Genomic DNA, 26,579 nt, shown 5'->3' with positions numbered 1-26,579 from the left:
GAACATAATCTTTCATCCATCAAACATTCTTAGCCAACTGACCCGAATAGCGGCAAGTCACTAGCCATAGCTTATCTCCTAGCGCCGGACTAAACTACCAAAAACGAAAAGCCGCGAATTAATGACGCGGCTTTTAAGTATACTGTATCCTTTTTATATGAATTCTTTTCTCCACACAGGTTACCTTCTGATCTGATAAACATATTTAGTACATTTCTTCGGCCCCTATAATGCGACCACCTTTGCTCCTCCCGCTATTCGGGATTCTAGTCCCATCGAGCGCCCTCTCAACGGCCCCAAACGTGCCAATTAAGAATGCAAATCACATTTTCAATGTGATCCAAGACTCAATGCGCCAGTGGGGATCGTCTCTGCACCACAACGGCGTGTCGTTCTTCCTCGCGGGTGTTCCCGCCGGTACACAATTCTACCACGGGACCTCCAAAGCCAGCCCGGTTAATGGCACCGAGTGGTTGGCGTTTGAGCCCGAACATGCCATGGTCTTCGCCCGGCCGCGACGCGGTCCCCCACCGCACCTACCACCCGACGAGGCTGATACCGAGCGACAGGATGGAGGCCATGGCGAGCTGCGGAAGCGAAAGGATCATGGCACAGATGAGAAACATCACGGCCCGCCGGGTGATCACCCGCCGAAGGCATTCGATGAGAATGAGGCGGGGTATTTGCATACGTATGCTGCAGCCAAGGATCTCCGCCTTTTATATATTGATGGTATGTCTGCTGCCAAGACACCGAAGGGCACCCTTGATTCTCAGGATGTGGTTTTATTCAACGGCTCGTTTGGAGATCCTCCCGGCCGGCGTGGACGAGAGAGCGAACGCGCCAGACTGGCCTGCGAGATGGCCGACAACGAATGGGAGGGTCGCATTGACGGTGTGCTGCGCATGGAGGCTGGATTTGAGATTATCCTATGTCACTTCGAGCGCGATCTAAACCCCGTTCGAATCACGCAGGTCAAGCAACACCCTGAGGAGCGACGTGGGCACCAGGGTAACCGTAAGCATGGTGACCGGGATGGTCCTCACAAAGAGGGTGATGGCAAGCACCACAATGGTTATGGACCAAAGAAGGAGGACGATGGGAAAGGGCACGGACCTGGTGGACCTGCAAAAGGGCCCGATTCGTCGCGGTGGATGCGCGCAATCACCGCCCGCTATAACGGAATCGGTGGAAACCGAGTTTCGCTGAACTTCAATCACTTTGTGACAGCCTTCTCCCACAACATAGACCTCTTCCAAGACAATCCAACCCTCCCCCGACTTACCAGCATCTCTCCCGAGGAGCGCGCTGTCCTCCTTGCTGAAATTACCGATCTTATCATGACACATCAACCTGCCGATACCTCCGAGGATTGGCAAGCGATTACAGATATGATTGTGACTCGATACAGCAACGACCTGTCATACCTTGCTTCCGGTAGTATCGATTCGAGCGAGCGCCTGCAGTCCGAGATTGAGCGTATTCTGTCTCCTTTCATCGATTATGATGAACGAGATGATGTCGCGGAAGTTGAGCGCTGTGCCACACAGTTCTTACCGCCGATTTCATCAGAAAACGGGGGCATCGCAGCAAATGCTGTTCACGGTGTTGCTCGGAAAATCTGCTCATCTTTGGTTGAGGCTGGGAAGAAGCAGGATCTTAGTTCTGCGATGCAGACTATTCAAAACTTGGTTGTTTATCTCGATTGGGCGACGTGGAAGGAGTGCAGGGGTTGTGCGGCGAATGAGATTTGTGTCGTGCCTATTTGGCCGATGGGTACAGTCCAGGACTACAATAGCCCTGAGTGCAAGGATGCATCAAACCCGTATGATCAGGGTGGAGAGAGTTACTGGGGTGGAATGCAGCACTGAGGGACCTACTGTGGTTTACCAGGTCGTTGTTTGTTGGGGTTTGGAACCCCGTTACAAGCAGAATTATCGATTAGACTTAATTGGCGTATTTCAGACATATAGAATAAGTATCGAGAGTATATACAACATAAAGCACAAGATAATGCCTAAGAAGAAGTATGTATAAGGGAGACCACTGTGTTCGTCATCGTTGCATGCAATACTTCCACACCAAACCACGGGTCATTTTCCCTTTATATAAGATATGAAATTGGTAAATGGTAGAAGAGAATGATCAGAGCCCATCAAGGGTAAAATATTTACTGGGAAAGAGCACCCTTGGCGGAGGAGACGACAGAGCCGACGGCGGTGCCGAGGCTGCCGAGGCCGAGAGTGGAAAGGAGACCCTGGACAGTGCCCTCAACCTTAATCAAAAGGAGGGAAGCCTTGTCCTCGGCCTCGACAGCAATAAATTCAGCGCCGGGGATCTTGGGAACCTTGGACTTGAGCTCGGAGAGGGAGGGGGCCATGGCGACAACATTGCCGATGGGGCCCTTAATGGTGGAGAGGTCAAGACCACTGAGGAGTCCGAGGAGAGTAGGCTCAACCTGGACGAGGAGGTCCTTGCCACCAGCGAGGCCGTTCATATCAGTGACAGACAGAACATTTTGGAGAGGGTCGTCGCGCTTAATGCTGCCAGTGATGGACTCAAGGCCGCCAACAATGGAGCCGAGAAGGTTGCCAACCACGTCAAGGCCGAGACTGGAGAGGAGATCCTCGACATCCTGGGTCAGCTCGATGAGGGCGGCGTTGCCATTCTCGAGAATAGCGGTGATCTTGGTGAGGCCGGAGCCGCTCTTGGTGTCAAGCTGGTCAACGGACTCGGCGGTTTGAATAACCTGGCCGACTGGCTTCTCGAGAGTGCTGACTGGCAGCTTGCTCATCAGGCCCTGAAGCTCGGACTCAGCCATCATCTTGAAGTCTGAGGTTCCAGCCTGGTTAAGGATGGAAAGAACCTGGCCGGGACTGGAGCCCTTGGTCATGTCTGAGATGGCATCAGAGCCCTGGGTCATATCGGAGACGGCACCGGTGGGATTGGGCAAGGCGGAGAACAAGGAAGTTGCGGGGACACCGGAGCAAGTGGGGATCATGGATGCCACGGGCAGAGGGATGCCCGAAGGGATGACGCCGGAGGGCAGGCAAGAGGGAACTCCGGAGGGCAAAGAGTCGGTGGTGCCTGACATGATGTTGGTGGGCAGAGCCAAAGCAGTTGAGGCCAGAATGGCGGCAGAGAGGGCGAAAGACTTCATGTTGGTTAATGAGTGGAATAAGTTCAAAGACTTGTTTGGTAATGAATGGACGGTATGAACCAGGATTAAGGAATGACAACAAAGAAGGTTGCTAGAGTTCATACATCACGGCGAGACGGTCTTGTTATATACTATAGCTGTTTTCCGGGGATCGGCATTGATGCCAACCCCATCCCTCATCCGTTGACGTTGTTGGGGTCTGCTCCTGAGCTAACAGAAGCTTTAATTTGCCAGAAGGTCCGCTTGTATCGCAAATTAGTGCCATAGAAAATGGAGGAAAACCACTCATATTTCATCTTCTGAGAAGTAAGCCTCACGCTGAGTGGCTAACGCAGGTGCCGCGACATAATATTGGGTCCGGCACACAGTATTAGTCCTGATATAAGCTTCAAAAGATGACCATCCTCATTAGCCACTTCGCGGATCATCCAGCCAGCGCTACATCCTTGAACAAATCAGGGGCAAGTCCCCACTCTAACTGTCAGGATGAGCCCAAGATATCGATGACATCGTCGTCGTAATTGGTCAATTCCACCTCATTTTTGAGCCGGAAACCCCTTGGTTGAAGCTCAAAAGAAGCATCCCTATTATAGAGATACAATTGTCAGGTATTCTGTTGGGCCTTTCAGGGTAGCCTGTACTTCATATTCTATGCCATGGCAGTGAGGTTTCCCTAATTCACCGGCGCTTATTGCCGATAGTGTCGGAGACAGCAAACTTTAGAAGTTAAGGATCGACACGACTAGTTTCAACCTTATCAATCGGAATGGCCAATAATTGGTAGTCTTCTTGGGCTAAGGTCGCCTGAGATCAACGGTCTGTCTGCCCCAAGAAACTGTAAAAAGAATGTTGAACTCCACGTGGGTAAAATTAACGCTGATTATTGCAATTTTAATCTTCCAAGGGTTAAATTGTCAAATAGTCCAGTGGGGAAGTGATGTGAATTTTCCGTTTGCCCGGAAAATTGGACTTTGACCGATGATATCACTTCCATCGCGGATATCAGGGGATCGGCAGGGGTTACCAGACCCCCCAGATCAACATATAAACATTTACTGCGGAGTACGTTAGTTTCACCGCACTTTCAACGTAAATTTGAAATGGAAAAAGGTGTCCAGGGGAGTCAAAGCCCGATTTAAACTTTGAGGTCCGGGCCGGGGATTCAGGGGTAACACCTCTCGAAGATCCTGAACGATTTAACCATGACATGTCATCCGAAGTTGGGTACAATGATTTGGATATTGAACTTTTCTATAGATGTATCTTGATATATAATGAAATGCGTGTGAGGGTCGCGAAATTTTTTTCACTGGCCTATTTCAGTAATGACCAACTTAGTTGGACAGAATCTTAACGGCAGCGGCCTCAGCAACCACCATGACAGCTGTTTGAATGTTACCAGTCGGGAGGTCAGGATGAATGCTAGCATCAACAATGAACTATGAAAGGATTAGCCATTTTTCAAGCAAACGAACTGTTCTGGGCCACATACCAAATTATCCACTCCATAAACCTTGGTATTGGTATCGACAACGGAGGTGCCGTTCTTACGGCCATCGTCGGTGCCCATCTTTGCAGTGCTGATGTAGTGGGTACCAGGAGTCTGGGACTTTAAGATGGCGGAAACATTGGTGTAAGTCTCGAGCTCAAACCCGGTGGAGGGAGCGGTGATCTCCTTGACCATCTTGTGAATAAAAGTTCGAGCGGCCTTCCGGTCAGCAGCGGTCTGAAGGTAGGGCGACTTTTCAATGACAGTCTTTCCGCTGGCATCAAGCCCCAGAACACCGGACGAAGTGAGGCCATGAGTCATGTACGTGGTGACAGTTACCACGCCCTCGTCAGTAGGCGCGCACGAGCCCTGGTAGTACTGAGTGTGGCCATCAATCTCCTCCGAAGTGAAGAAGATCATGCGGTGCTTGCCCTGGGTCAGGACACCGCTGCGCTTGCGGTAGAGGGAGATATCGTGAGAGTCGGTTCCATTAAGTACTCCCTCGTAGTCGACGAGACCAAATGAGGCATTGGTGTTGAAGATAATCGGGAAAATCGGGTGGTCCTTGAGACCAACACCAACAGGCAGATTGATCCACTGAGCCTTGGGGGGAATTGCAACGCCGCTCTTCTTTGCAATCTCAATTTGGGCATTACCACCAATACCGGAATTCCACAACAGACGCGGTGTAGACAGAGCGCCAGCAGCCAGCACCACGCGACCGTGGGGAGCAACGGTGATGATCTCGGAGCGACCCGAAGCAGTCTGAATCTCAACGCCAGTGACCTTACTACTGGAACGAACCAAGCGAATCACTTTGGTTTGGAGGGAAAGATGGAAGTTGTCTAGCTTCATCGCATCGGGAAGATAGGTGCGAACAGGGCCAGCACGCATCTGATTCTGTACGTTCCAAGACGGGTAACTGTAGACCTGGTGCTTCTCGTTTGGTTCGGTTATCATATCCACTGACTTCCAACCAAGGCCACCGAGGAACTTGGACAGCACACCATAAAGACCCTGGTCATATCGCTTGCCGTCCGCAGAGGGCAAGGTGGTTCCAGGGTTGCGCTTGTAGAGTCGGTCCGCAGCCGGCTCTACATCCTTCCACTTCCAGCCCTTGGGCCATTTGTCGTCGAAGTCACGGGCTGGCGGGTGAACGAAGACCATGTAGTTGACGGTTACACCACCGCCGAGCACACAGGCAGCATTACCAGCAGTGTCGGTGCACATATACTGGTTCCAGACATCGAGCGAGCCGATGTTGGCTGACAGTCCCGGAAGATCGATGGGCGTCAACGAGTGGTTCCATGGCAGGGTCTCATTATTACCGGTGGCCACAGTTGGTCCGACTCCTCGCTCAAGGAGCAGAACTTTCTTTCCGGCCTGGGCGAACTTCTCGGCGCTGATGATACCAGAAGGGCCACCACCTACCACGATATAGTCATAGGTGTGGTTCTGAAAGTCGGAAGCGGAGGCAGCTCCTGTAAAGACAGAGAGAGCAACAGCGAGGTATTCAGCCTGGAAGATCCTCATTTTGACGTCTACGAGATCTTCTATAAGTCTTGTCGGGGAAGGGGATGGACCATTTTAACTACCCCAAGTCCATTGCATCCAGTCCAGTGGATCATTGAATACTTGGCAAGACATGCAAAACATAGCGAAACATGTCGAAACATGGCTCGTAGTTTTTTAATTTCCCAAGTGTCACCGATCAGGTATAGCTCGATCAGATAAGGAACTAACTTTTTCTTGAACCCCCAACTTTGGAAGTCAATGGTAAACCTTCATCCGATATTTCTGAGTCAGTATACAATAATTGAGAAAAAAATCATTCAAAACGTTTGATAATTACATGTTAGCGAAAACACCAAATCGTTTTTAGTAGCTTAGGACGGAATAAACATGCCTTGAGTCATTAGCCTTGTTTGACTTCTTGGGGCAAACTGAAACGCGTTCTCCCGGGAAAGCGTTTTCCCAGCTCTGCCTCCGAGAGATAATTAACCTCGAGCTTTATGGGGTACATGTTTCCTAGATTTTGATTCGTGTATTCCACGGAAGAGGCGTTGGGAATTGCATCCAATTCTCTCTAATTCGCTCAGCCACCGTCCCACATTTATTGAATACTGTATGTAATAGAACTCTCTCGTACTCTGGAACACTTGCCAAGTGGATTGTGGATAGCGGAACCTTTCCACCATCCTTACCAAGCATATAATAAGCAGAATCACAGGTCCACTTCAAGTAATGCATATGTTATAGAACATAATCACTTTGTGGATGTAGGAATAGCCTTCGGTGACCATGAGCGTTCCATATCCAGCCTCATACTTGCCTAGAACAGTCTACCCGTTTTTCCAGCAGCGAAATTTGCTAACCCACGCAGAAATGGGCGAGAGGTTTAAACATCGTTGTATTGTTGAAGTTCTATCCTTGACCTTCCAATCAGTCCAAATGATGTATCACGATTTAGTGTTACTTACTCCGTAGTACCACCGACAATAGACCGAACTATACATATCTTCCATCGGGTATCCGGAGTCGCGGGCTTTTATGGAACATATTCTTCATTATACTAAGGAGCAAAACTTTCCACAGCCTTGTCACACAATAATATTGGCCAATTGATAGATAATCGCTTACTTCTTCAGGCATTACTTATGAAGTATGTGCACATAAGTAGTACTAACAACATCCGGTAGAGTTGAATAGACCACTAGGCATGATTTGAGAGTTCGAAATGCTATAACCCTAATTACTAAATATAGGTAAAGCTCAAGAGTATCAGTGTAGGGCCAGTTATAGCATACTATAGACAAAACCTTTGTACTATTTTCATGGCAGTTGGTGGTTATATATTTCCGAAGTCTAACACGTACTGTATATTCTATTTCCCTTGTACGTTTTCTCTAGCCTCTCTCCCCACGACAAGTTTCAGCAATTAGACGAGCGTGCTACATGTACTAACTCAATTTGCAACAGAGAACTAGTCGAAGCCATATACTCTAAGTACAGCATTGAACTTGACGACATGCGCGATGAGATCATTTTGCTTGTGTTTGGAGTTAAACAAGTGAGTATTAGTCTTGAAATATGAGTTAAGGACCAAATACTTTCGATTGATATCGACAGACAACAAGGATTGAGATACCGAATGTTTCGCAAATTCGATTTTGTATGGAAAAGCAACAAGGGAGTGGGGCTGTGGCGGGCAATCGAAGCTCAACATCTCCAACGTCTCGAAGACCCCTAGTTCAAGATCACCCTCTCTCTACGCAAAAAAATGCCGGGCCCGACCCGCCTTATACCGGCGTCTTCGAGAACTCTTCTCCTCACCTTTGACGCGTTCGGCACCCTCTTCCACCCGCGTCTCCCCGTCCCCGAGCAATATGCCGCGGTCGCGCACCAATTCGGATTATCGCGAACTACCATCACCCCGGACAAACTCGAAAGCGCATTCCGAGACACTTTTCGTGCGCAGATGCGTCAATACCCGAACTACGGTCGCGCGGATGTTCTCCGAGGCCAATACGGGGGACCGAGGCAGTGGTGGGAGGAGGTGATTAGGGGGAGCTTCGGGCGTGTTTTGTCTGCAGAGAGTGGAGAGACGCGTTCTGAACACCCCAAAGATAATGTCCCCGACAGTATGGTGGAAGTCTTACTAGATCGATTCGCTAGTTCCGAGGGGTACGCGCTCTATGACGATGTACTACCTTTCTTCCGCCGAATGCGCAAACTGAAGTCCGCACATAAGTGGTCCTTTGATAGGATCATTGTAGGAGTGGTGTCTAACTCGGATGACCGCGTCCCCGCTGTGCTAAAGTCATTGGGATTGACAGTTGGTGATATGCGCGCCGACCAAGATCAATCGAGTATGGATCTTCCCGGGTTTGAGGTACGAAGTATCAAAAAAGATGATGCCGGGAAACAAGGCAAAGATCAAAAAGACCGCAATTTGGATCTCGATATTGACATGGTCATTACGAGTTATGAGGCTGGCCAAGAGAAACCTCATCGCTTGATCTTCGACGTGGCGAGACGGCAGGCTCTTAAGGTTTCCCGTCCGTGGTTGACTAGCAAAACCAGATTCAGATCTGTGCATGTGGGTGATGATTTTAAAAAGGATTACCAGGCTGCAAGGGATGCAGGCTGGGAGAGCTACTTGCTTGCTCGAGATCATTCTGCTGTTCATGACGATGGAGTGAAGGAATTCCCAGACCTTCTTAAGCTGGCAGACAAATTGGACATTTTCCCATAACAGCATTTGTCAATAGACGGCAGATGCACAGTTGAACTCGAACAAGGTTAATCCGACAATTATGTCGAACGAGTCGAGAAGATAACCTCGAAGTTCCCTGGGAAATATCTATTATTTTACGCTCCAAACCGGCACAGCGACAACATACACACTCTTGATAGCTCATGAGTCTATGCTCTTTACGCTCAGGGATCTCCGTGCTTCGCTCCCTGAAACACACCACACACTACTTTCTGCCATTAGAGCTTGCTTGCAACAAGCTTTTGATATGGGCCCTGAAAAAGGGTTTACTGCGCAATACCAAGGCTCTGGTCATGATATATATGCAGGGGTCACTGAAGACGCTTGCCTATTGGTTGTTCTTGTCGATTTGGCTGGATAAAGCTGACAGTTCCTGCTTTGGTGTATTCGAATCTACCGACACAGTCTATTCTTTCGGACGATATCAAATTCAATTGGCAACGGCTGTCCGAAGGACCTCGCTTGAGATGGGGCCAGACATGCCTGCCAATTAGCGTCAATGTGTGGTGCTCAAACTCCCACAAACCCAGTCATTGCTGTGGGGGGTACAGAATAATGGAAAAAATGCATGAGGTGGATATCCAATAAGAGAGGGCATCGACAGATAGAATGTATTGCAAAAATGTTGTGTATCTAGTTCCCCCTCTTCCAATTATAAGCTGCATTGTATTATTTTGGGGATTGACCTTTTCTTTCGCATTTCCTTCTCGATTCAATGCTTAATTAAAACCTGCTTTGTTATAACTTCTCAATTGCCTTCTCAAATATCCGTGCTATATCCCGTGTCCCGCGGTAACTCCTTAAGTCCCGCATATCCGCGGGCATACGGGTGCGGGGCCGAACTGCGCATTGAACTCCGAACTTGTATTGAACATCTTCTTCGGATCTTTTTGTTTATGGATTGATCCAGTTCCATTGCGAATTTTATTATAATCGTGAAACGTGAAGGGTCTACCTGCATCAGCATTGAAGATGGAAGATGTTAAACCCCCACAGGGGTCTGTTGTAATCATTGGAGCCGGTACTCAAGGTAGACGTCTTGCGCACATGGTAAGTGCTATTATTTAACACAATTGACATATTTTTTGATGCTAACATGTTAAAGTGGTCAAGCCGAGGCGGCACTGTCTGTCTAGTAGATCTTCAAGCGCAACAGCTACAAGATGCTCTGAAGTACGTGGAACAGCTTCGTGCGGATGCTACAGATCATGAAGGAAACTGGGGTCAGATTGAGACTGCCCAGCCCACTTCCTTGCAATCTACACTGAAAGATGCATGGCTCGTTGTTGAGGTACGACTTATCTCTTTACCGATAGGATCAATTGGTTGACATGGCCTGAAACCAGTGTGTGCCGGAGAACTTGGAGCTAAAGCGAAAAGTAATCACTCAACTCGATGACCTTGCACCTGAAGGCACAATTATTGCTTCCAACTCGAGTAGCTATGGAATCTTTGAGATTATCCAGGGCATGACCCTGAAAAACAGCAAAAGAGTTATGAGCGCGCATTGCTGTAGGTAACTATTCAAGGCTAAATGGAATACTGTGCTAACACTCGTATCAGATTGGCCACCAGAGACATCCGGTAATGTCTTTTCCTATTTCCCAAGTATCTTCTTTCGTGTTTAATTTACTAACTAGAAGCTAGCAATTGAAATCATGGGCCATAAGGATAGCGATCCTAAGCTGATTGATCTAGTCTTGAAACAATGTAAAGAACATGGATTCTCACCTTTCCATGTCAAAAAGGACTCTATCGGCTACATCTACAACAGGTGGGTTATTCTTTTCTCTGTTCCTAAACGATCATACTTATAACAATCTTCAAGAATCTGGGCTGCTATTAAACGAGAGACTCTACTCACATTGTCTGAAGGCGTTGCCACGCCCGAAGAAATTGATGCCATTTTCAAAGATGTCTTGAAGACACCTAAGGGTCCATGTGAACAAATGGATGTTGTTGGTCTGGATGTTGTGTTGGACATTGAGAATCACTACGCCGAATCTCGCAGTGGGATTCCCACAGAACCGCGGGATTACCTTCGAAAGATGATTAAAGGTGGAAGTTTGGGTGTCAAGAATAACCGAGGATTCTACGACTATGAACAAAAATGAAATATTCCATACTCCGTAGTTCATATTTAAGATACATTCTATATCTTCTTTGTTATATATTTTCAATAGAGGAAGCGAAATATATCACCAACGAATCAGCATTCAGATTCGCCTGGTCCTCTAGCATCATTGGTCTAGTGGTAGAATTCGTCGTTGCCATCGACGAGGCCCGTGTTCGATTCACGGATGATGCACATTCTTTTTTTGTTTGTGGAATCCACTGAGGACATATCAGTAGCTTGCCTCTGGAAAAACTTTGCTTTTGGAAGGTCACTAGAGAAATGTGCAGATCTAATTGTTTGATTGAATATGTAACAGCCTCCAGAACAGTACGCCTAAAGCCCGGACTCATTATGTGACCCTACCTCCGCAAAACCAATCCCAATTCCATCATAACATAAGATAAAAAAAATCAACTGCACGCCCATGTAGAAAGGAATATATCGCTAATTCCATAGGGCATCGATTCAGTCCCATTGGCCTTTGTCCAGGCCACTCAAACCACCACCAGTATGCTTACCTAGCAACTTGGCAATGTTAGACCCCCCGCTGCGCTGCTTAATGCGGAGCTCCTTTTCACGCTCACGCTCACGCGCAGCTGTGTACGAATTAACAGCACCACCCTTCTTGGGACCCGAAGCTGCAGTTTTGGAGACACGGTTGGAGGAACTCGAGCTACTGGAAGATGAGGAGCCGGCCGTAACACGACGCAGAAGTTGAGGAGGGCGGAATCCAATAGGACCCTCTGCACCGAGGCCACTGTGGAATGCAAGCTTGGAATTTGCGGGACCAGAGTTTGTTCCTGTGGCGGAGTTGGAGGATGCTTGTCGCAGGAGTGCAAGGCGGTCGACCACGACTCCGCGCGTGCGGCGTGGATGGCTGGGTTTGGCGAAGGTATCGTCCGATTGTGGTTGGTCATTGCCTTGAGCTTCTTCCGCGTCAGGGGTGTCTTCATCTTCTTGCTCGTCTTCTCCCTCATCGAGAGAAGCATCGTCCTGGAAGGAGTCGTAATCGGGTGTTTCAGTAAGGAAGGACAATGTTTCACGAATCTCGGCTATCGTGGCCGGTTTCTTTGACATTGCGCTAGCGGGAGTGCGACGGAGGCGAGGCGGCGGACGGTTGGTTGCATCTTCAGACGATGGTTCCAGGGGGCGCTTGCGATTCTGACCATCACTCGCCACATCATTTGACTGCTCTCCCGAAGCGGGATCCTGCGATGCTTCTCCTTGGGAGGCATCCTCTTCCTCAAGGAAGTCGATATTGAAGTCATCATCAACTTCGCGATCCTCAACCGCCCTGAAGAATGCGGCCTTCTTGGGGTTCTCGGCAATCTCGCCGATTTTCTCATCTGCAAGCAGAGCGCGGCGCATTTTTGCGAATTCGCGCTGCTTCTCACGGCGACGTGCTAGGAGCTCATCGTCTGAGTCGTCAAGGTCAAAGTCGTCATCTGCATTCTTGCGACGGCGGAGGGCTCCGGTAGTGATGTCTCTCATCAACTTAGCGACATCTTTCTCGTCGCGGTTGCGATCGTGAACACTATAGAATGTAAGTATCTTCTCATTAAACGTGTATCAAACTCCCAACATACGCATTGAGTGCGGCAAGTTGCTTCTCATCAACTACCTCGCCGCTGTTGTCATTGATCATTTGGCGATCAATGGCATTTTCTTCGCCATCGCTCTCGTCACTGTTACCTCCAAGGCCGGCATATTCATCTTCAGATTCTTCGGCAGCCTCATCGACAATGTCTTTGGCCTTGCTGTCTTTCTTGTTGTATTGCTGGGCAAGTTTCATCTTTGCAGCCTTATTCTTCTTCATGATATCAAAGGCAGTGGCGTTGATTTCAAAGTCACCTTCATTGTCATCCTCATCTACTTGAGAGAGTTCAATTGCACGTCCTCGGCGCAACATTTTGCGTTTGCGATCAGCAATAGGCGACTGAGTTTGACCTACGAGGACTGTGTCGACGGTAGATATGGGCGGAGTACCCCTGAATCTTTTCGCGGGATCGAATGGGGAGAATACAAAGCCCTCGTCCTGGGTTGGGTCGGGCAGCTGAGATTGGGAATATTCCGAGAATGCATATGGTGCAGGCGACTCTGAGACTCGGGTCACACTCTGTGCGTAGCCCTCCATAAATTCTTTATCCTGGGGCTGGGGCTGACTGTCTGGGACAAGAATCTCTGATTCCTCCTTACGAAGTTGAGGAACAGCATGACCAGGGTCTGGGAGAGAGAAAGGTATGGTGGCAGATTCCACTTGGGTTCCAACCCCATTACCATCCAGTGTGGAGGCAAATGCTTGGGTAAGACCCAGGGACATATTGCCTGGTGTTCCCATGCCAAGGAAGTTGGGTCGTTCGGCAGACTGCGGGACATAACCCGGGGCTCTCACAGGCGTTGAGGGTGGTTGTGGTTCGTCTTCGTCTTCGTCATCGCTAATCACCCGAGTTCGTCGCTGCCGTCTCGCGGCAGGCATCTCGTTCTCTGCATCTGAAGGAGTGGTCTCACTCTCGTCGTCAGGCGAATCGTCGTCTTCGTCGGCCTCCTGCTCGATGAAATCCCCGCCGCGATTGACGCGCTCGTTTTCTTCCTCTTGGTCATCCTCATCGTCACCATCAATTTCCTCGTCAGAGCCTGAAAGCTCGTAGTCATCATCCTCTTCTTCGTCATCGTCGTGGTTATCCTTCTTCCTAGCAGCTTTCTCTAGTCGGCGGATTTCGTCTGCCTCTTTGCGTGCCTTGTCAACAAGGTTTTCCATGTCATCCTCCATCGCTGCACGCTCCTCGGCTGTTTCAATGACTACTCCCTTGGCCCTGAGTTCCTCAATTCGCTCCCGGCGCTCCTTCGCCGCTTGCTGCCGGGCCCGCCATAATAAATTTGCGGAAAGCTCTGCAGCGTTCATGGAAGCCATTTTCCGGGTAGGAGACGTCAGGTGCGCCAATGCCTTGAGCTTGGTCATAGAGGGATCTTCATGCATCTGTCTAGTGGGCAGATTCTCGAACGCTGCGAGACGACGGCACTTGCCAGGGTCTGTTACCACCTCAAGATCACTGTCGGAATCGTCTGAATCTTTCTGGCGCGCAGCAACCTGTTGCCTGGAAAGCAGCACACGGATAGGTGCCTGTGTCAACGGGCGCGAAACTCTCTTCAAGTTGGCACCCTCGGATTTAGTTTTAGGCACAGAATCCGAGATATCATCGACTGCAGGGTCCTTGGACAATGCGGGATATTGGCTTGGCGCCAGGAGGTCTTTTGGGTCAGGCAAGTCGTCACCGTCGTCATCCATATTCATATCAGGTAGTTGAACTTGGGCATGCTCAGAATCAGTGGTCGTCTTGGTAGCATCCAAATTGCTAGGAACTGGAGAAGTACGCGGGGTATCTTTGGTTTGGGGGCGTACTTCTCCATCAGACGAATTTTGTGATCCGACCGCTGACGATGAATTTGCTGCGACCTGCTCAGCCGGTGTATCCGGTTGCATGAAGTTGAATTTGGCGAAGAGACTTTCTTTGGTAATCTTCTTTTTTGTTTTGGCCTGGTGAGCTAGTTGCATGTTACGGCTCATTCGCTGAGTCTCCTGCCTCATCTCATCCAGTGCCTTCTTGCTGGCTTTGCGGGGCTGACGAGCCTTCTGGGATAGCTTACTCGCAGAACGCGGATCCTCAGCACCGCTCTCCTCGCCCGAGAGTACCTGCGAGCTGAACTGCTCCAGCTGGGCTTTTCGGATTGCCTTCTTTGCGATCTCAGCTTTCTCTCGCTCCTCGCGTTCCTTGCGTTTTTGAGCGACAAGAGCCATGAAACGGGCGTTTCCTTTAGGCTTCATCCCAGTGGCGTTTTCGTAATCTGCATTTTCGGAATCTGGGTCGTTATGCGGTTCATTTGGGGAGGAGACAAAGAGGGGAGAGTCGGGTCTTAAACGGGGAGGGGTTTGGCTCGTTCTGTTATCGGACCTGGGAGAGTTACTTGTGGATTTATGCTTTCTTCTCGGGCCGGCCGTAGGTAGGTCATCATCACTAGATTCGCTAATGGGTGTGGGTTGTGGTTCTGTCTGGTCTCGCTTCTCGCCCTGTTTTCTTTCTGATCGGATGGCCTTTGACACGCGGGCGAATGCTGAATTTTCGTCCTCGGGTTTAGAGGGTCCAGAGCTAGCCTGTAGTCGGGCAGCCATACGGCCTTTTGGTCGGAAAACCTCATCTGCACTGTCTGGATCCTCTTCTGAGTCGTGCAACGAGCCATTCTTGCGTGTATCAGCAGCCGGCACAGAAACACCCCCAAGATCAAGCTTCGAGACCGCATCTGTTGACTTGGCAATTTGAGTATCATCCTCTGAATCGCTGTCAAATTGAGCCATCATGGCCTTGATCTTCTGGCCGGGCGTAATAATGTTCGGCGAACCACCCGCGGGCGACACAGAACGCGTCGACCGTGGCGTGGATGGTGAGGACATGTTGTGAATTTTATGGTGAATGATTGTGATTAATAAGAAATAGTTTCCATAATGGTGTCAATTGAACTTGGAGGCGTGTTTTGAGACTTCCAAGGTTCGGAAAGTTGGTGGGGACGCCAGGTTCAAGGGCGCATAGTCCGAACGCGATGCGCGTCCGTCGCGTTGCCAGACCCACACGTGACCTTATCTTATCGCCTACTTCATCTTCAAAGGGGTTAATTGGCTTTACTGTTGCTACGAGGAGCTATTATGGTCACAAGTGATGTTTTCTCTTTTTAATCTTTTTTTGTCCTTTTTTTCCAATTATTTTGGAAATATCTTTTCCAGTGCATCAGTGCTGCGCTGCTAAAACACGATAGGAGTATTGCTAATGCTGAAATCTCATAATACAAAGCTTGATGCTAATATTTTCTGAATCGACGCCGAGATCACCCACGGACTCCTCAAAGATCACATAAGAAAAAAAAAAAAAAGAAGCAAAAGATACAATCACAATGCGGGCAAGGCTTTGAGCCAATAACCGCCAAGGTCCTTGAGGCATAGACTTGTTCAGGGGAATCACGGAATCTCAGAACAAAAGAATATTCTCATAGGTAGTAAATCGGACCAAGTAACTAAAGCCACCGAACCGAACCGCATGGATAAAAGACATTCTTTTATGAGACTAAATCTCGATGTCGATGTCCATATCCAGGGCTGCAATATTCTCATCATCGGTGTTGCGGTAACTGATCATGAAGCCATTCTTGGGTTTCTTTGGAGTGATGCGAGAGGCGGGTGTTCCCTTCTGTGCAGGACTACCATTGGATTTTGCGGTACCAGAGGTATCTTTTGAGGTGTCGACAGAAGTAGCATCAGCAGCGCCAGACTTGGATGCTCCGCTAAGATCATGGTGAGTTTTGGCCACTGTTCGCACGCGCATGAATGGATTCGGGGCGGCCTCTCCACGTGCAACAGCCTCGGCCGCCTTCTTAGCAGCCTTTCTCTCCTCTAGCTGAGCACGGCGACCATTCTCAATGTTAAGCTTCTGGTTGCGAAGGTTGATCTGGTGAACTCGTTCGGCTTCTGATGGACCCCTATCGACCTCTTTCTTGACGAGGCTTGTTCCCCAGGACAGTGTCGGATTGACCATTTTCTGTAGTTCTGCCTCAATCTTCTCAGCCTCCTCCGTGTTTCCGTTGGCTTTGGCGAATTCCAAATTTCTTTCGAGTTCGAGACGATTGAGCACATTCTTCTTGTGGTCGAAAGCACCCTGGCGACGGAGTTTCTCGTTCAACTCCTCGCGAGTGAATGAGTGGTTAAGGAGACGGTTGATATCGGCGACCTTCGACTCAACCTTGCTCTTGGTAGCCATCTTGCAATCCTCAACAGTGAGGGTCTGGACGTAACGACGGTACTCGGCCTAGTTGGTTGTTAGCTGGGTCCCTCGATTCTGGGGGAAGGAACAAACCTCAGTAATTGGCGAGTTCGAGAAAGTGACGAATGGGAAGTCCCTGACAGACTTTCCATGGGCCAGTTTGACATACTGATCCGTGACAAATGGACGACCGTTTCCGCCCTCCAAAGCGTATGGCTTGCCCAGAGAGATTCCTGGAAAACTGTCAGCGTGCATAAATAAGCCAGGCAACATGAACTCTTACCAGTAATCAGGCCCAGCCGATATTCATTCTGGCCACTGTCGGGGTGTGGGCCAATGCTCAGCCGAGCGTAGCAGCCAATCATAGCATTCTCAAATCCAGGGTAGAAGCAAACTTTGGCGAAGTTGTTGCGTCCAACTTGGGCACGTCGGATTTCCCGAAGCTCGGCTGGTGGGTCATCCTTGGGAATGGAAACAGGCCGACCAACGCGGTCATCCAATTCAAGATCACTCTCGGCGTCAGCATCTTCATCAGAAATATCAGATCCGATCGAGCGCGAACGGCGGCGCGATTTTGCAGGGTCTCGTCGACGGAGTTCATCCCGCTTGCCCTTCTGCTCACGCTGGCGCTTGTAGGCCTCGATAGCTCCAGACGTTTCTCCGACTTTGCGACCACCAAGAGTTGTCTTCTGGCGCGAGCTCTTGCGCTGATTATCATCCAAGCCGGCGGAACCTGCCTTTCGCTTCGCTTTTTTGGCCGCTCGTGCTTCCTCGCGGGAGCGAGATGCTAGAAGGCGGCGTAGAGCTAAATCTTGGTTGTGGCGATCGACCTGCTGGGCACGTTCGGACAAGGTCTCCTCTCGCTGGATTTCAGGCATAGCCATGATGTCCTTTTTATCCTGAGCAGAGTAGTACAGCTTATCATACGGGAAAATAGGGCGATCCTCGTCCTCGTCTCCGGAGTTGTCGGCCTCTGACTCGGATTCGGACATGGGAGCAGACTGTAGCGAGTGACGAGATCCATCGTCAGATCTGTATATATTGTCAGGGAAATGTAATAATCAAAATGGTGGGGTACTGCTCACACTTCACCCTCCGATTCATCTTTCGTGGGCTTGCGGGATCGGCGGCCCATCGATTTGGCGGTTCCTTTGCGACCCATGGCTGCAGGTGAGGTATCTCGATCGCGGGCGTGTGAAGAATCTGAGTGTGCTGGTGATTTGGGGGGTGGTGAAGTTTCCTCCTCAGAGTCACCCGCCAAAGCGAGCAGCTCAGCATCCAAATCGTCTGCCATTGTGAATATCTCTCAATGCAGTTATACCCTCAATAAAACTCAATAACCGGGAGCACTATATATCAATAGGCATTCAACAACCCTAGAATAATAGGAGTAATCGCCTTCCTATGGGTTTATCCCCTCCTTTCCAGGAGTGGTTCCAAAAATATGGAGAAGTGGACAAGACTTATAAAGGGTGGTCCAAAATGTCCGTTATAGATGAAGTAATGTCCCCAATTCGACAAACACTCTATACACAGGACGAACAGGGGGAGTAATGGAGGGTATCGTAGAAAGCGCGTAGATGGTCGTCGCAAGTTGGCCTTTGCCGTCAACTTCATGACGTTCAATGCCAAGCCGATAATAAGCGCGCGGCAGCGCCAAGGCTGTCTAAGCGACCAATACGCGACCTCTGAGCTTCGTCCCTTGAATCGGGTTCAATAGTATTCCGAATCGATTTCTCGATGTTGTCTTTATCTATTCTGCGCAAGGGCGCCTTGTCGCATTGCCGCTATGCTGCACCAGCAACAACTCCGATTTTGCTCGATTTCCTCGTCCCATCAACATTTAAGCATGGTCACCGTCGGCAGGCTTCAACTACAGCCGGCACCCCCAGTGGCTCCAAGCCTCTATATGTTCTCAGCAAAGAGCAACGGGAATTCATGGACAGTGCCCTACGTGTGAACCAAGCTGGTGAACTCGCCGCGACCCTAATCTACAAAGCCCAAACGCCTCAGATCGTCCGGTCATACCCACACCTCCGACCCTTGATGAAACACATGTACGATCAAGAAGCAGGGCACCTCAAAACCTTCAATCACTTGATCGCCAAGCATCAGATCCGTCCGACAGCCATGTACCCGGCGTGGGAGGTCGCTGCCACATTTTTGGGTTGGTCGACTGCGGCATTGGGTCGCGAAGCTGCAATGGCATGCACCGAAGCCGTGGAGACTGAAATTGGGACACACTACAACGACCAAGTAAGAGAGATTCTGTCTTGGGAGGCAGATGCTGAGAGACGGGGGGAGGAGTTGGATGAAGAACTCAAGGAAATGTTGGCCACATTCCGGAGAATTCGTGACGAGGAACTAGAACATCTCGACCATGCCGTGGCCAACGACTCAAAGGAGGCAAGACCCTACGATCCGCTCGTCAATATCATTCGCTTTGGATGCAGAACTGCCATAAAGATCAGCGAGAAGATCTGATCTAGTGAATTGGTGGAGCATAGGTGCCGGAGTTGTGCCACTTATATATTCTGTTGTCGTCCAGAACTTCATGTACTATACCGACTACTTATCTCGATATTGCTAACTATATTTAACATTGTATATTCTAATTCCCAGTCATGAGCCCCGTTCAATCTCTCTCTAGTCGCAGGGTATCAATAAAATAACCGCCTTCTGTAGGCTCATAGGCTCTGGCTTTTATCCTCGTGTGTGACCCGCTCACTCCGAGTCAATGCGGTTTTGCTCCAAGTAGTCCAGGAAATTTTGGGAGAATCTCACGGCCTGCTGATAGACCTCCTCAAATCCATTAGCACCCCCATAGTAAGGATCCTTCACCACCTCGCCGCCGCCAACACGATCGTGCAGTTTTCCATTCTTGCCGAAATCACCAAACAACCGTACCTCGGCAACCTTTGTATCCGCCCCGTATGCACCGATGGCTGCATCTACATGCGACCGCGTACTCCTCGAGCTTGGCTTGGTGTCGGTCTTCCTTTGGAGTGTCGCAATAACCGACTCGCGCACATCCTCCAGGTCACGGAGATTGGCCTTGTCCATAGCGAGCAGGTAATCGAAAGTGAGGAAGTCTTCCCTTGTCACTTTGCGGGCGGCATGGTCGTAATTGGTGATTTTGTGGCGGCGCAGGGTAGACATAGTACGGGAGTCAGGCGGCTCGAGGCTGTGGTAGGCGGCTGTACCAGCGGAGTCTATCTCACCAATGGAGGGGTTGGCAGCAGCCAAGTTGCGGAACACTCCTTCGGCCATCGGGGAACGACCTAGATAGATAGGGTTAGCATGTCGCATAGAGAAGAACCGAGCAAGATGACGGACAGATGTTTCCTAGGCACACAAATAGCACGCTAGTAGGGCGCCCATTCGAGTTGGAAGCCATAGTGGGGTAGGGATCACCAAAAAATCTCTTGATTTTTCGTGAGTTTTCGGGACAGGCAGAGCTAGGAAGTAAGCAAGGCGGTATACAAGGAAGTGCCTAGGTCAAATTTGACAATCCAAGGCGCCGAGGTGGGGGGTAATCCATAGGCCCCAAGTTGGGGTCGCCGCCAGCCCTGAGATATCACTTGCATGTTTTACCCATAGTACACCAGAGACTCGCGTTACATTTTACTTAGGAGAAAGAAGGAATAAGGCAACTCAAAAGATGTGCACTGTAGATCAAGGCAACAGCCTAGGATATCTATTCATAGTATAGGCAGCTGCTTTTTGAGGTACGACATAGTCAAAATTTAACCCTAACCACTTCCAATGACCTCACATACTAAAAAAAGAACTAATGAGTCAGCAAGGTAGGGGTGAGCCACAGTGCCACAGTGCCAAGACCTGTGGCTAAGTTCCAGTTGGCCCAGTAACAGTGGAGTTTCAATGGAGTTTCTCATCCATGGCTCAATTGTTTCAGGGCATTCTATGGTTGAAATGTCATTGGGCTTTTGATTAATTTGAAGAATCTGATCTGAAGAATTTGCTTTTTTTTTCTCTTAAACTGTACGCCATCTCTAGGGCGTGTTGAACATATACATCCACAAGGCAGTGCGGAGCATACATCTGATTCGCCCCCATACCCACCCGTCATTCGGAATCGAAGGCGTCGTAAACAACAGGGCAACCCGTATTCCACATTTTTTTTCTGATCGCTCTTCTTCTTCACCTTCTGTGCAGTCGTGCGACAATTCCATATACTCTCCCCACGTATCAAATCTCGCTTGCAATCCTCTCCCTCATATCTGAAACGACGCCGAGAACTTGGATCCGTTAATCGGACTAGTGTTCCCTCCCCGCTGACGCTTAATATTCCACTCGGCGCTCCTGGCGCAATCTCCAAGAACCCCTACTACGAATTTGGGGCGGGATAATTTCAAACCCCCAAGGCTACTCCATTATGGCTTACAATCGTGTGGCTGCCGGTCAGTGCTCCTCTAGCCTTATTGGACCCTCCTTCTTTCTCTTTTTGCATGTTGCTCGCGCATTCTCCATCTCTTGGAAACTACTCAGATCAGTGCTGGTCATTGATTAAATAGCCTCAGTGTAGCTTGCGCAGTCAAGCTATTGCCATTTGAGCTTCTATTGAGGAATCTTCTACGTCTCATGACTAACAATGCCGCGAACAGACCCGTTCGGAGACGAGCATACCTCGCCCATGTTGAATCCCTCCCATCTTACCGGGTACAGCAATCGCACCCCTTCCCCAGGGCGACCACTGGAACCTGGCTACCAGCTCTCGGATAACCCATACGGGCCTCAGTCGCATCTGCCTATGCCATCTAGTGATCGTTTGGCCGAACAACCTACTGTGAGTATGAGGAGACAAGAGCGAAAGGTGCTATGTCCAAATCAATACTAACAGTCTACTTTGAAATCAGTACTCGGTCGAAAACGTTCACAACTCTTATGGCCATCATGACACCTACGACGCACACCATCCTTATGCTAGTCAAGAGTATGCAGTTGACCCCGAAGCCCATCACGACGCCTACTACACCCAACCTTACCAGCCTACACACACGCCGCATGATGATTATGACCTAGGTCATTATCCGGAGGGAGGACACACCCCCTTTGAAGATGACCGGCCTATGCTAGAAACGGGCGAAAACCCTTTCGGGCCGGACCCGTATACTGAGTTCCAGGATGAACCACACCCGACGCCCAGTCCAGCGCCTATTCGTCGCTGGAAGACGGTGAAAGAAGTCCAACTTTTCAACGGCAACCTCGTTCTAGATTGCCCCATTGCGCCGAGACTGCTGAGCCAAGTACCCCACGCAGAGCCACCTGGTCGTGATGAATTCACACACATGCGATATTCGGCAGCGACATGCGATCCCGCCGATTTCTTCGAAGAGCGGTTTACCCTTCGTCAGAAGCTTTTCGCAAAGCCCCGCAACACCGAACTCTTCATCGTCGTGACCATGTACAATGAAGATGACTTCCTTTTCGCGCGCACTATGTCTGGTGTGTTCAAGAACATCGATCACATGTGTTCACGCACAAGCAGCAAAACATGGGGCAAGGATGCGTGGAAGAAAATTGTTGTCTGTATTATTAGCGACGGTCGTGCCAAGATCAACCCTCGGACGCGCGCTGTGCTCGCAGGTTTGGGTGTATACCAGGATGGAATTGCGAAGCAACAAGTCAACGGCAAGGACGTCACCGCGCATATCTACGAGTACACCACTCAGGTCGGTTTAGAGGTAAAGGGCACTCAAGTGCATCTCAAGCCTCGATCCGGGCCTCCTGTGCAGCTGATTTTCTGTCTGAAGGAAAAGAATCAGAAGAAAATCAACTCTCATAGATGGTTCTTCCAAGCTTTCGGTCGTGTTTTGGATCCCAATATCTGTGTCCTCTTGGATGCGGGTACTAAACCGGGCAAGGACTCGATCTATCACCTCTGGAAGGCCTTCGACGTTGAGCCCATGTGCGGTGGAGCATGTGGTGAGATCAAGGTCATGTTGTCTCATGGCAAGAAACTGCTGAACCCGTTAGTGGCTGGTCAAAACTTCGAGTACAAGCTTAGTAACATTCTCGACAAACCGCTGGAGTCTTCATTTGGTTTCATTACTGTGCTACCTGGTGCTTTCTCCGCCTACCGGTTTGTCGCACTCCAAAACGATAAGAACGGCCAAGGCCCACTAGAGCGCTACTTCCTAGGTGAGAAGATGCACGGCGCTAATGCCGGTATCTTCACGGCCAACATGTACTTGGCTGAGGATCGAATCTTATGTTTCGAGATCGTGTCCAAACGGAAGTGCCGATGGCTCCTCCAGTACGTCAAGTCGTCGACTGGCGAAACCGACGTGCCTGACCAGATGGCCGAGTTCATTCTCCAGCGTCGTCGTTGGCTGAATGGCAGTTTCTTCGCCGCGGTTTACGCCATTACACACTTCTACCAGATCTTCCGCAGTGACCACAGTTTTATTCGCAAGCTTATGCTCATGGTTGAGTTCGTCTATCAGACAATTTCTATGATCTTCGCGTGGTTCGGAATTGTACGATTCTCCCCCATGGACCTTTCGTTTTCTATGCTAATTTCTTACGCAGGGTAACTTCTTCTTGGTTTTCCACATCTTGACAACATACTTGGGCTCAGATGAACTACTGGGCACTGCTGGTAAGGTTCTAGGCATTGTCTTCGAATGGCTATACCTGGCAACCCTCGTTACGTGCTTCGTTTTGGCTCTTGGCAATCGACCAGGCGGATCCAACAAGTTCTATATGACCATGGTCTATTTCTGGATCGTGATCATGATATACCTTGCATTCGCTGCTGTCTTCGTCACCGTCAAATCGATCCAAGCAGAAGTGGCCTCAAACACCTTTTCGGTCGATCAACTATTCACCAATCAGACGTTCTTTTCTATCATTGTCTCGCTTGGCTCGACCTATGTCATGTGGTTTGTCGCCTCGTTCATCTTCCTGGACCCGTGGCACATGTTCACCAGTGTAAGTTATCATATGGATCTAATTGTGCTGTGTCTTCTAACATCCTCCAGTTCATTCAATACATTTTGCTCACGCCAACTTATATCAACGTGCTCAACATCTATGCATTCTGCAACACCCACGATATTACATGGGGTACCAAGGGAGATGACAAGGCCGAAAAGCTGCCCTCCGCGCACCTTAAACCCGGCGGCAAGGTCGACGTTAACATTCCGCAAGATGACGGCGATCTGAATGCGCAATACGAGGCAGAAATTGCCAAGTTCGCTATGAAGGCTCCTAAGGAGATCGCCCATGTTTCCGAGGAAGAAAAGCAAGCCGACTACTACAAAGGATTCCGCAGTGCCGTCGTGCTCGCTTGGGTATTCTGCAACTTTGCTCTTGGTGCCGTTGTTCTGAGCGCTGCTGGTTTGGAAACGTTCGAGGACAAATCCAAGACAACCACCGAAACTGCGCAAAGCGAGCGCTCCATGATCTACATGGAGGTTGTTCTCTGGAGTGTTGCTGCTCTGTCAATGTTCAAGTTTGTCGGTGCAATGTGGTATCTGGTTGTTCGTATGGTGAGTTATATCCCTTGCACTGCGATTTCTGTCCATTGTCGATTATATACTAACTTTCATATTTTAGTTCCGCGGCGTTTGATTTGAACTTTCAAGCACGAGTTTGTTTCTTTGCGCCCTCTAGGAATGCTTTGTTTTCATATATCCCCTGATTTTATCCGGATCTGGATTCAGTTACAATACCACGGCGGGCCCGGTCTGGTACGCAAATGGAAATGGCAACTGAAAATGTTTGATGACTCGCCCGCGATATGCTTTTCGTCCTTCGTGACACGCGGAATGACATGACATCGTGACTTATCTGTTTTATGTATTTTTTTTTTCTTTTTTATCTACTTGGTGCATCCTTTGCATGTGCTTGCCTTTGCATCACTTGGGCTCATGGGCTTTGTGTTTCTTACATGGTTGGGGATCTTTGTACTCTATCTGTAGATATTGAGCTCGAGAAGTAACCTTGGTGTGTTCGATTATTCCTAAAACAATCAGTGTTTGTGTAGAGCAATCCGAGGCATCGCAGGAGTTGTGCAGTCAAGATTTAGTTCTGTGAGGTTTCAAATAGTGCGTGAATACAGTGTTGCATTTCTATCAATAAAATTTGCTTGGACTCCAATAAGTGTCCAGCATGCACCAAATATTCGAACACCATATAAATCAACTCAAACTCCGAAATTCAAATCAATTCAAGAAGCCTGATTCTTAGAATGCACACATAATGCAATTCCTCCAAGTACCAGCCCCATCCCCAACCATGTCTCCTTCGCAATCACCTTGCGGTCAACATACCACTCCCCAAGAACAGTAAATAAAAACGCACTAGAGTTCGCAAGCGGCACAGTCAAAGAGAGTTCTATATAGTAACTGATTAGCGACTCCAGACCTAAAGCCACAGCATCACAAGCCAAGAAGGCCAAGGAACGACACCTACCATGTTTTCCAACAAGCAAAAAGAACCAAATACTACCCGTGAGGTTGATAACCAAGGGAATCGCATACGCAGGCGTACGAAGCAGATTCACAACTGTCCAGAAAATAGACACAATCTTGGTGCGCAGCCATGACTGCTTCATAGGGGCTCCCCGTCTCCACGCCGGCGAAGGTAGATCATCCTGCTCTTCATCTGCGCTGCCTTCCCTAGCTTCCGAAATACCGCCACTTCCACTCTGTCCAGCAATTCCAACATCCAGTCCTGTATCGGCACCAGCAGCCTTCGGTTTCCGGTTCACATCACTGCTGCTCGTACTCCGTCTCCGCACGCCTTCCTCGTCGGAGTCACTATCTTGTGCGCCCCGAGAGAGCAATTCCTGTTCCTCGCCCGCATCCGTGAACACTGTTTCCGGCTCTTGTGAGTGTCCTCTTCCGCGACCAGAGTAGTTCGATTTGTTTGCCTTCTCTTGTCGGGCGTTGAAGTCTGCCGCTGCGCGGCGGATAAAGGGGGTTGTGAAGCCCCATGCGACGCCGACGAGTAGGAAGGAGAGCACATAGTTGAAAACGGAGGGTTCGGGTTCGGGGATGCCGGTATCTGGGTCCATGTTGGGTGTAGAGACCGTGGAGGCTGTCAGACGATTGGTTCGATGCGCGGTGTTAATGCGGCCCTGACGTTGGTATAGGCGATGGACCGTTCCAAGGCTGGTCTGTGCGTTGATAAGATAAGCTTTTCCGACGATCTTTTGGATCTATAAAAAGAGATCCAAAGGGTTATCGTAATGCTTTATTTTTGTTGATAGTTCAAGGATTTTGAGGTGCTGGGATAAAAGAATAAAGGGTATTGAATATATAGCTTAAAATATTAGACTATGCCGCCTGTCAGGGTTTCACACCGTGGAGGCTTCATTCACGCCTGAGTGCAATGAAACAAACAGACGGACTCATCAGTCAATTGCCCACAACCCACAAGCCCATATTGATACTGCACGAGAAAAGAATCAAGTACAAGATTTGCTCTCAGAAGGTCAATTGCGAGCCTCCGATCAAGCTTGCCCGGCCGCCACAGAGGGTGTCGCCACGTCCGATGGATGTGAAACATCATCAAGACCGATTCATCACAGAGCAAAAAGTGACCCACCACCCGCCTTCTCCCTCGAACCCACTTCACCAGAGTCCACAGCACCAGAAGATCAGATCCCTTATATCCGTTGCTTAAGCGAACGCCGAGGCTTGAGAAGACGAACGCCCACTGTGTCCGAGAAAAGAGTCCTGGTGTGCTTCCTGCATCTGATGTGC

At 49.5% G+C, this 26,579-nt stretch overlaps 11 protein-coding genes across 11 annotated transcripts; 5 read left to right on the top strand and 6 right to left on the bottom strand.

Moving 5' to 3' along the window:
• Positions 1–230: 230 nt before the first annotated feature.
• On the top strand, positions 231–1,871 carry PGRI_048040 (uncharacterized protein; the record flags this gene model as incomplete). The annotated part of the gene is made up of 1 exon (XM_040792517.1): positions 231–1,871. The coding sequence occupies one exon, from the start codon at positions 231–233 to the stop codon at positions 1,869–1,871; it is 1,641 nt and encodes a 546-aa protein (XP_040644484.1).
• A 299-nt stretch (positions 1,872–2,170) lies between these two features.
• PGRI_048030 (uncharacterized protein) lies at positions 2,171–3,160 on the bottom strand (the record flags this gene model as incomplete). Its single annotated transcript, XM_040792516.1, has 1 exon — positions 2,171–3,160. One exon carries the CDS (start codon positions 3,158–3,160, stop codon positions 2,171–2,173), a length of 990 nt encoding a protein of 329 aa, XP_040644483.1.
• Positions 3,161–4,494: 1,334 nt separating this feature from the next.
• Positions 4,495–6,182, bottom strand: PGRI_048020 (putative cellobiose dehydrogenase; the record flags this gene model as incomplete). The annotated part of the gene is made up of 2 exons (XM_040792515.1): positions 4,495–4,599; positions 4,653–6,182. The coding sequence occupies 2 exons, from the start codon at positions 6,180–6,182 to the stop codon at positions 4,495–4,497; spliced, it is 1,635 nt and encodes a 544-aa protein (XP_040644482.1).
• Positions 6,183–7,929: 1,747 nt separating this feature from the next.
• On the top strand, positions 7,930–8,904 carry PGRI_048010 (uncharacterized protein; the record flags this gene model as incomplete). The annotated part of the gene is made up of 1 exon (XM_040792514.1): positions 7,930–8,904. One exon carries the CDS (start codon positions 7,930–7,932, stop codon positions 8,902–8,904), a length of 975 nt encoding a protein of 324 aa, XP_040644481.1.
• Positions 8,905–9,897: 993 nt separating this feature from the next.
• PGRI_048000 (3-hydroxyacyl-CoA dehydrogenase family protein) lies at positions 9,898–11,039 on the top strand (the record flags this gene model as incomplete). The annotated part of the gene is made up of 6 exons (XM_040792513.1): positions 9,898–9,975; positions 10,031–10,216; positions 10,272–10,437; positions 10,489–10,509; positions 10,573–10,699; positions 10,754–11,039. The coding sequence occupies 6 exons, from the start codon at positions 9,898–9,900 to the stop codon at positions 11,037–11,039; spliced, it is 864 nt and encodes a 287-aa protein (XP_040644480.1).
• A 467-nt stretch (positions 11,040–11,506) lies between these two features.
• Positions 11,507–15,488, bottom strand: PGRI_047990 (uncharacterized protein; the record flags this gene model as incomplete). Its single annotated transcript, XM_040792512.1, has 2 exons — positions 11,507–12,575; positions 12,628–15,488. 2 exons carry the CDS (start codon positions 15,486–15,488, stop codon positions 11,507–11,509), a joined length of 3,930 nt encoding a protein of 1,309 aa, XP_040644479.1.
• Positions 15,489–16,152: 664 nt separating this feature from the next.
• PGRI_047980 (RNA polymerase-associated protein) lies at positions 16,153–18,139 on the bottom strand (the record flags this gene model as incomplete). Its single annotated transcript, XM_040792511.1, has 4 exons — positions 16,153–16,890; positions 16,939–17,078; positions 17,129–17,877; positions 17,931–18,139. 4 exons carry the CDS (start codon positions 18,137–18,139, stop codon positions 16,153–16,155), a joined length of 1,836 nt encoding a protein of 611 aa, XP_040644478.1.
• Positions 18,140–18,585: 446 nt separating this feature from the next.
• PGRI_047970 (demethoxyubiquinone hydroxylase family protein) lies at positions 18,586–19,329 on the top strand (the record flags this gene model as incomplete). The annotated part of the gene is made up of 1 exon (XM_040792510.1): positions 18,586–19,329. One exon carries the CDS (start codon positions 18,586–18,588, stop codon positions 19,327–19,329), a length of 744 nt encoding a protein of 247 aa, XP_040644477.1.
• A 240-nt stretch (positions 19,330–19,569) lies between these two features.
• Positions 19,570–20,242, bottom strand: ltpA (tyrosine protein phosphatase LTP1; the record flags this gene model as incomplete). The annotated part of the gene is made up of 2 exons (XM_040792509.1): positions 19,570–20,126; positions 20,182–20,242. The coding sequence occupies 2 exons, from the start codon at positions 20,240–20,242 to the stop codon at positions 19,570–19,572; spliced, it is 618 nt and encodes a 205-aa protein (XP_040644476.1).
• A 1,215-nt stretch (positions 20,243–21,457) lies between these two features.
• chsA (uncharacterized protein) lies at positions 21,458–24,441 on the top strand (the record flags this gene model as incomplete). The annotated part of the gene is made up of 5 exons (XM_040792508.1): positions 21,458–21,652; positions 21,723–23,345; positions 23,398–23,799; positions 23,850–24,359; positions 24,427–24,441. The coding sequence occupies 5 exons, from the start codon at positions 21,458–21,460 to the stop codon at positions 24,439–24,441; spliced, it is 2,745 nt and encodes a 914-aa protein (XP_040644475.1).
• Positions 24,442–25,039: 598 nt separating this feature from the next.
• On the bottom strand, positions 25,040–25,888 carry PGRI_047940 (uncharacterized protein; the record flags this gene model as incomplete). Its single annotated transcript, XM_040792507.1, has 2 exons — positions 25,040–25,236; positions 25,285–25,888. 2 exons carry the CDS (start codon positions 25,886–25,888, stop codon positions 25,040–25,042), a joined length of 801 nt encoding a protein of 266 aa, XP_040644474.1.
• Between the last annotated feature and the right edge of the window lie 691 nt (positions 25,889–26,579).

This window comes from Penicillium griseofulvum, assembly GCF_001561935.1.
Source record: "Penicillium griseofulvum strain PG3 chromosome Unknown contig_84, whole genome shotgun sequence".
Classification (NCBI taxonomy): Eukaryota; Fungi; Ascomycota; class Eurotiomycetes; order Eurotiales; family Aspergillaceae; genus Penicillium; species Penicillium griseofulvum.
This window is presented reverse-complemented; position numbering and strand designations above follow the sequence as displayed.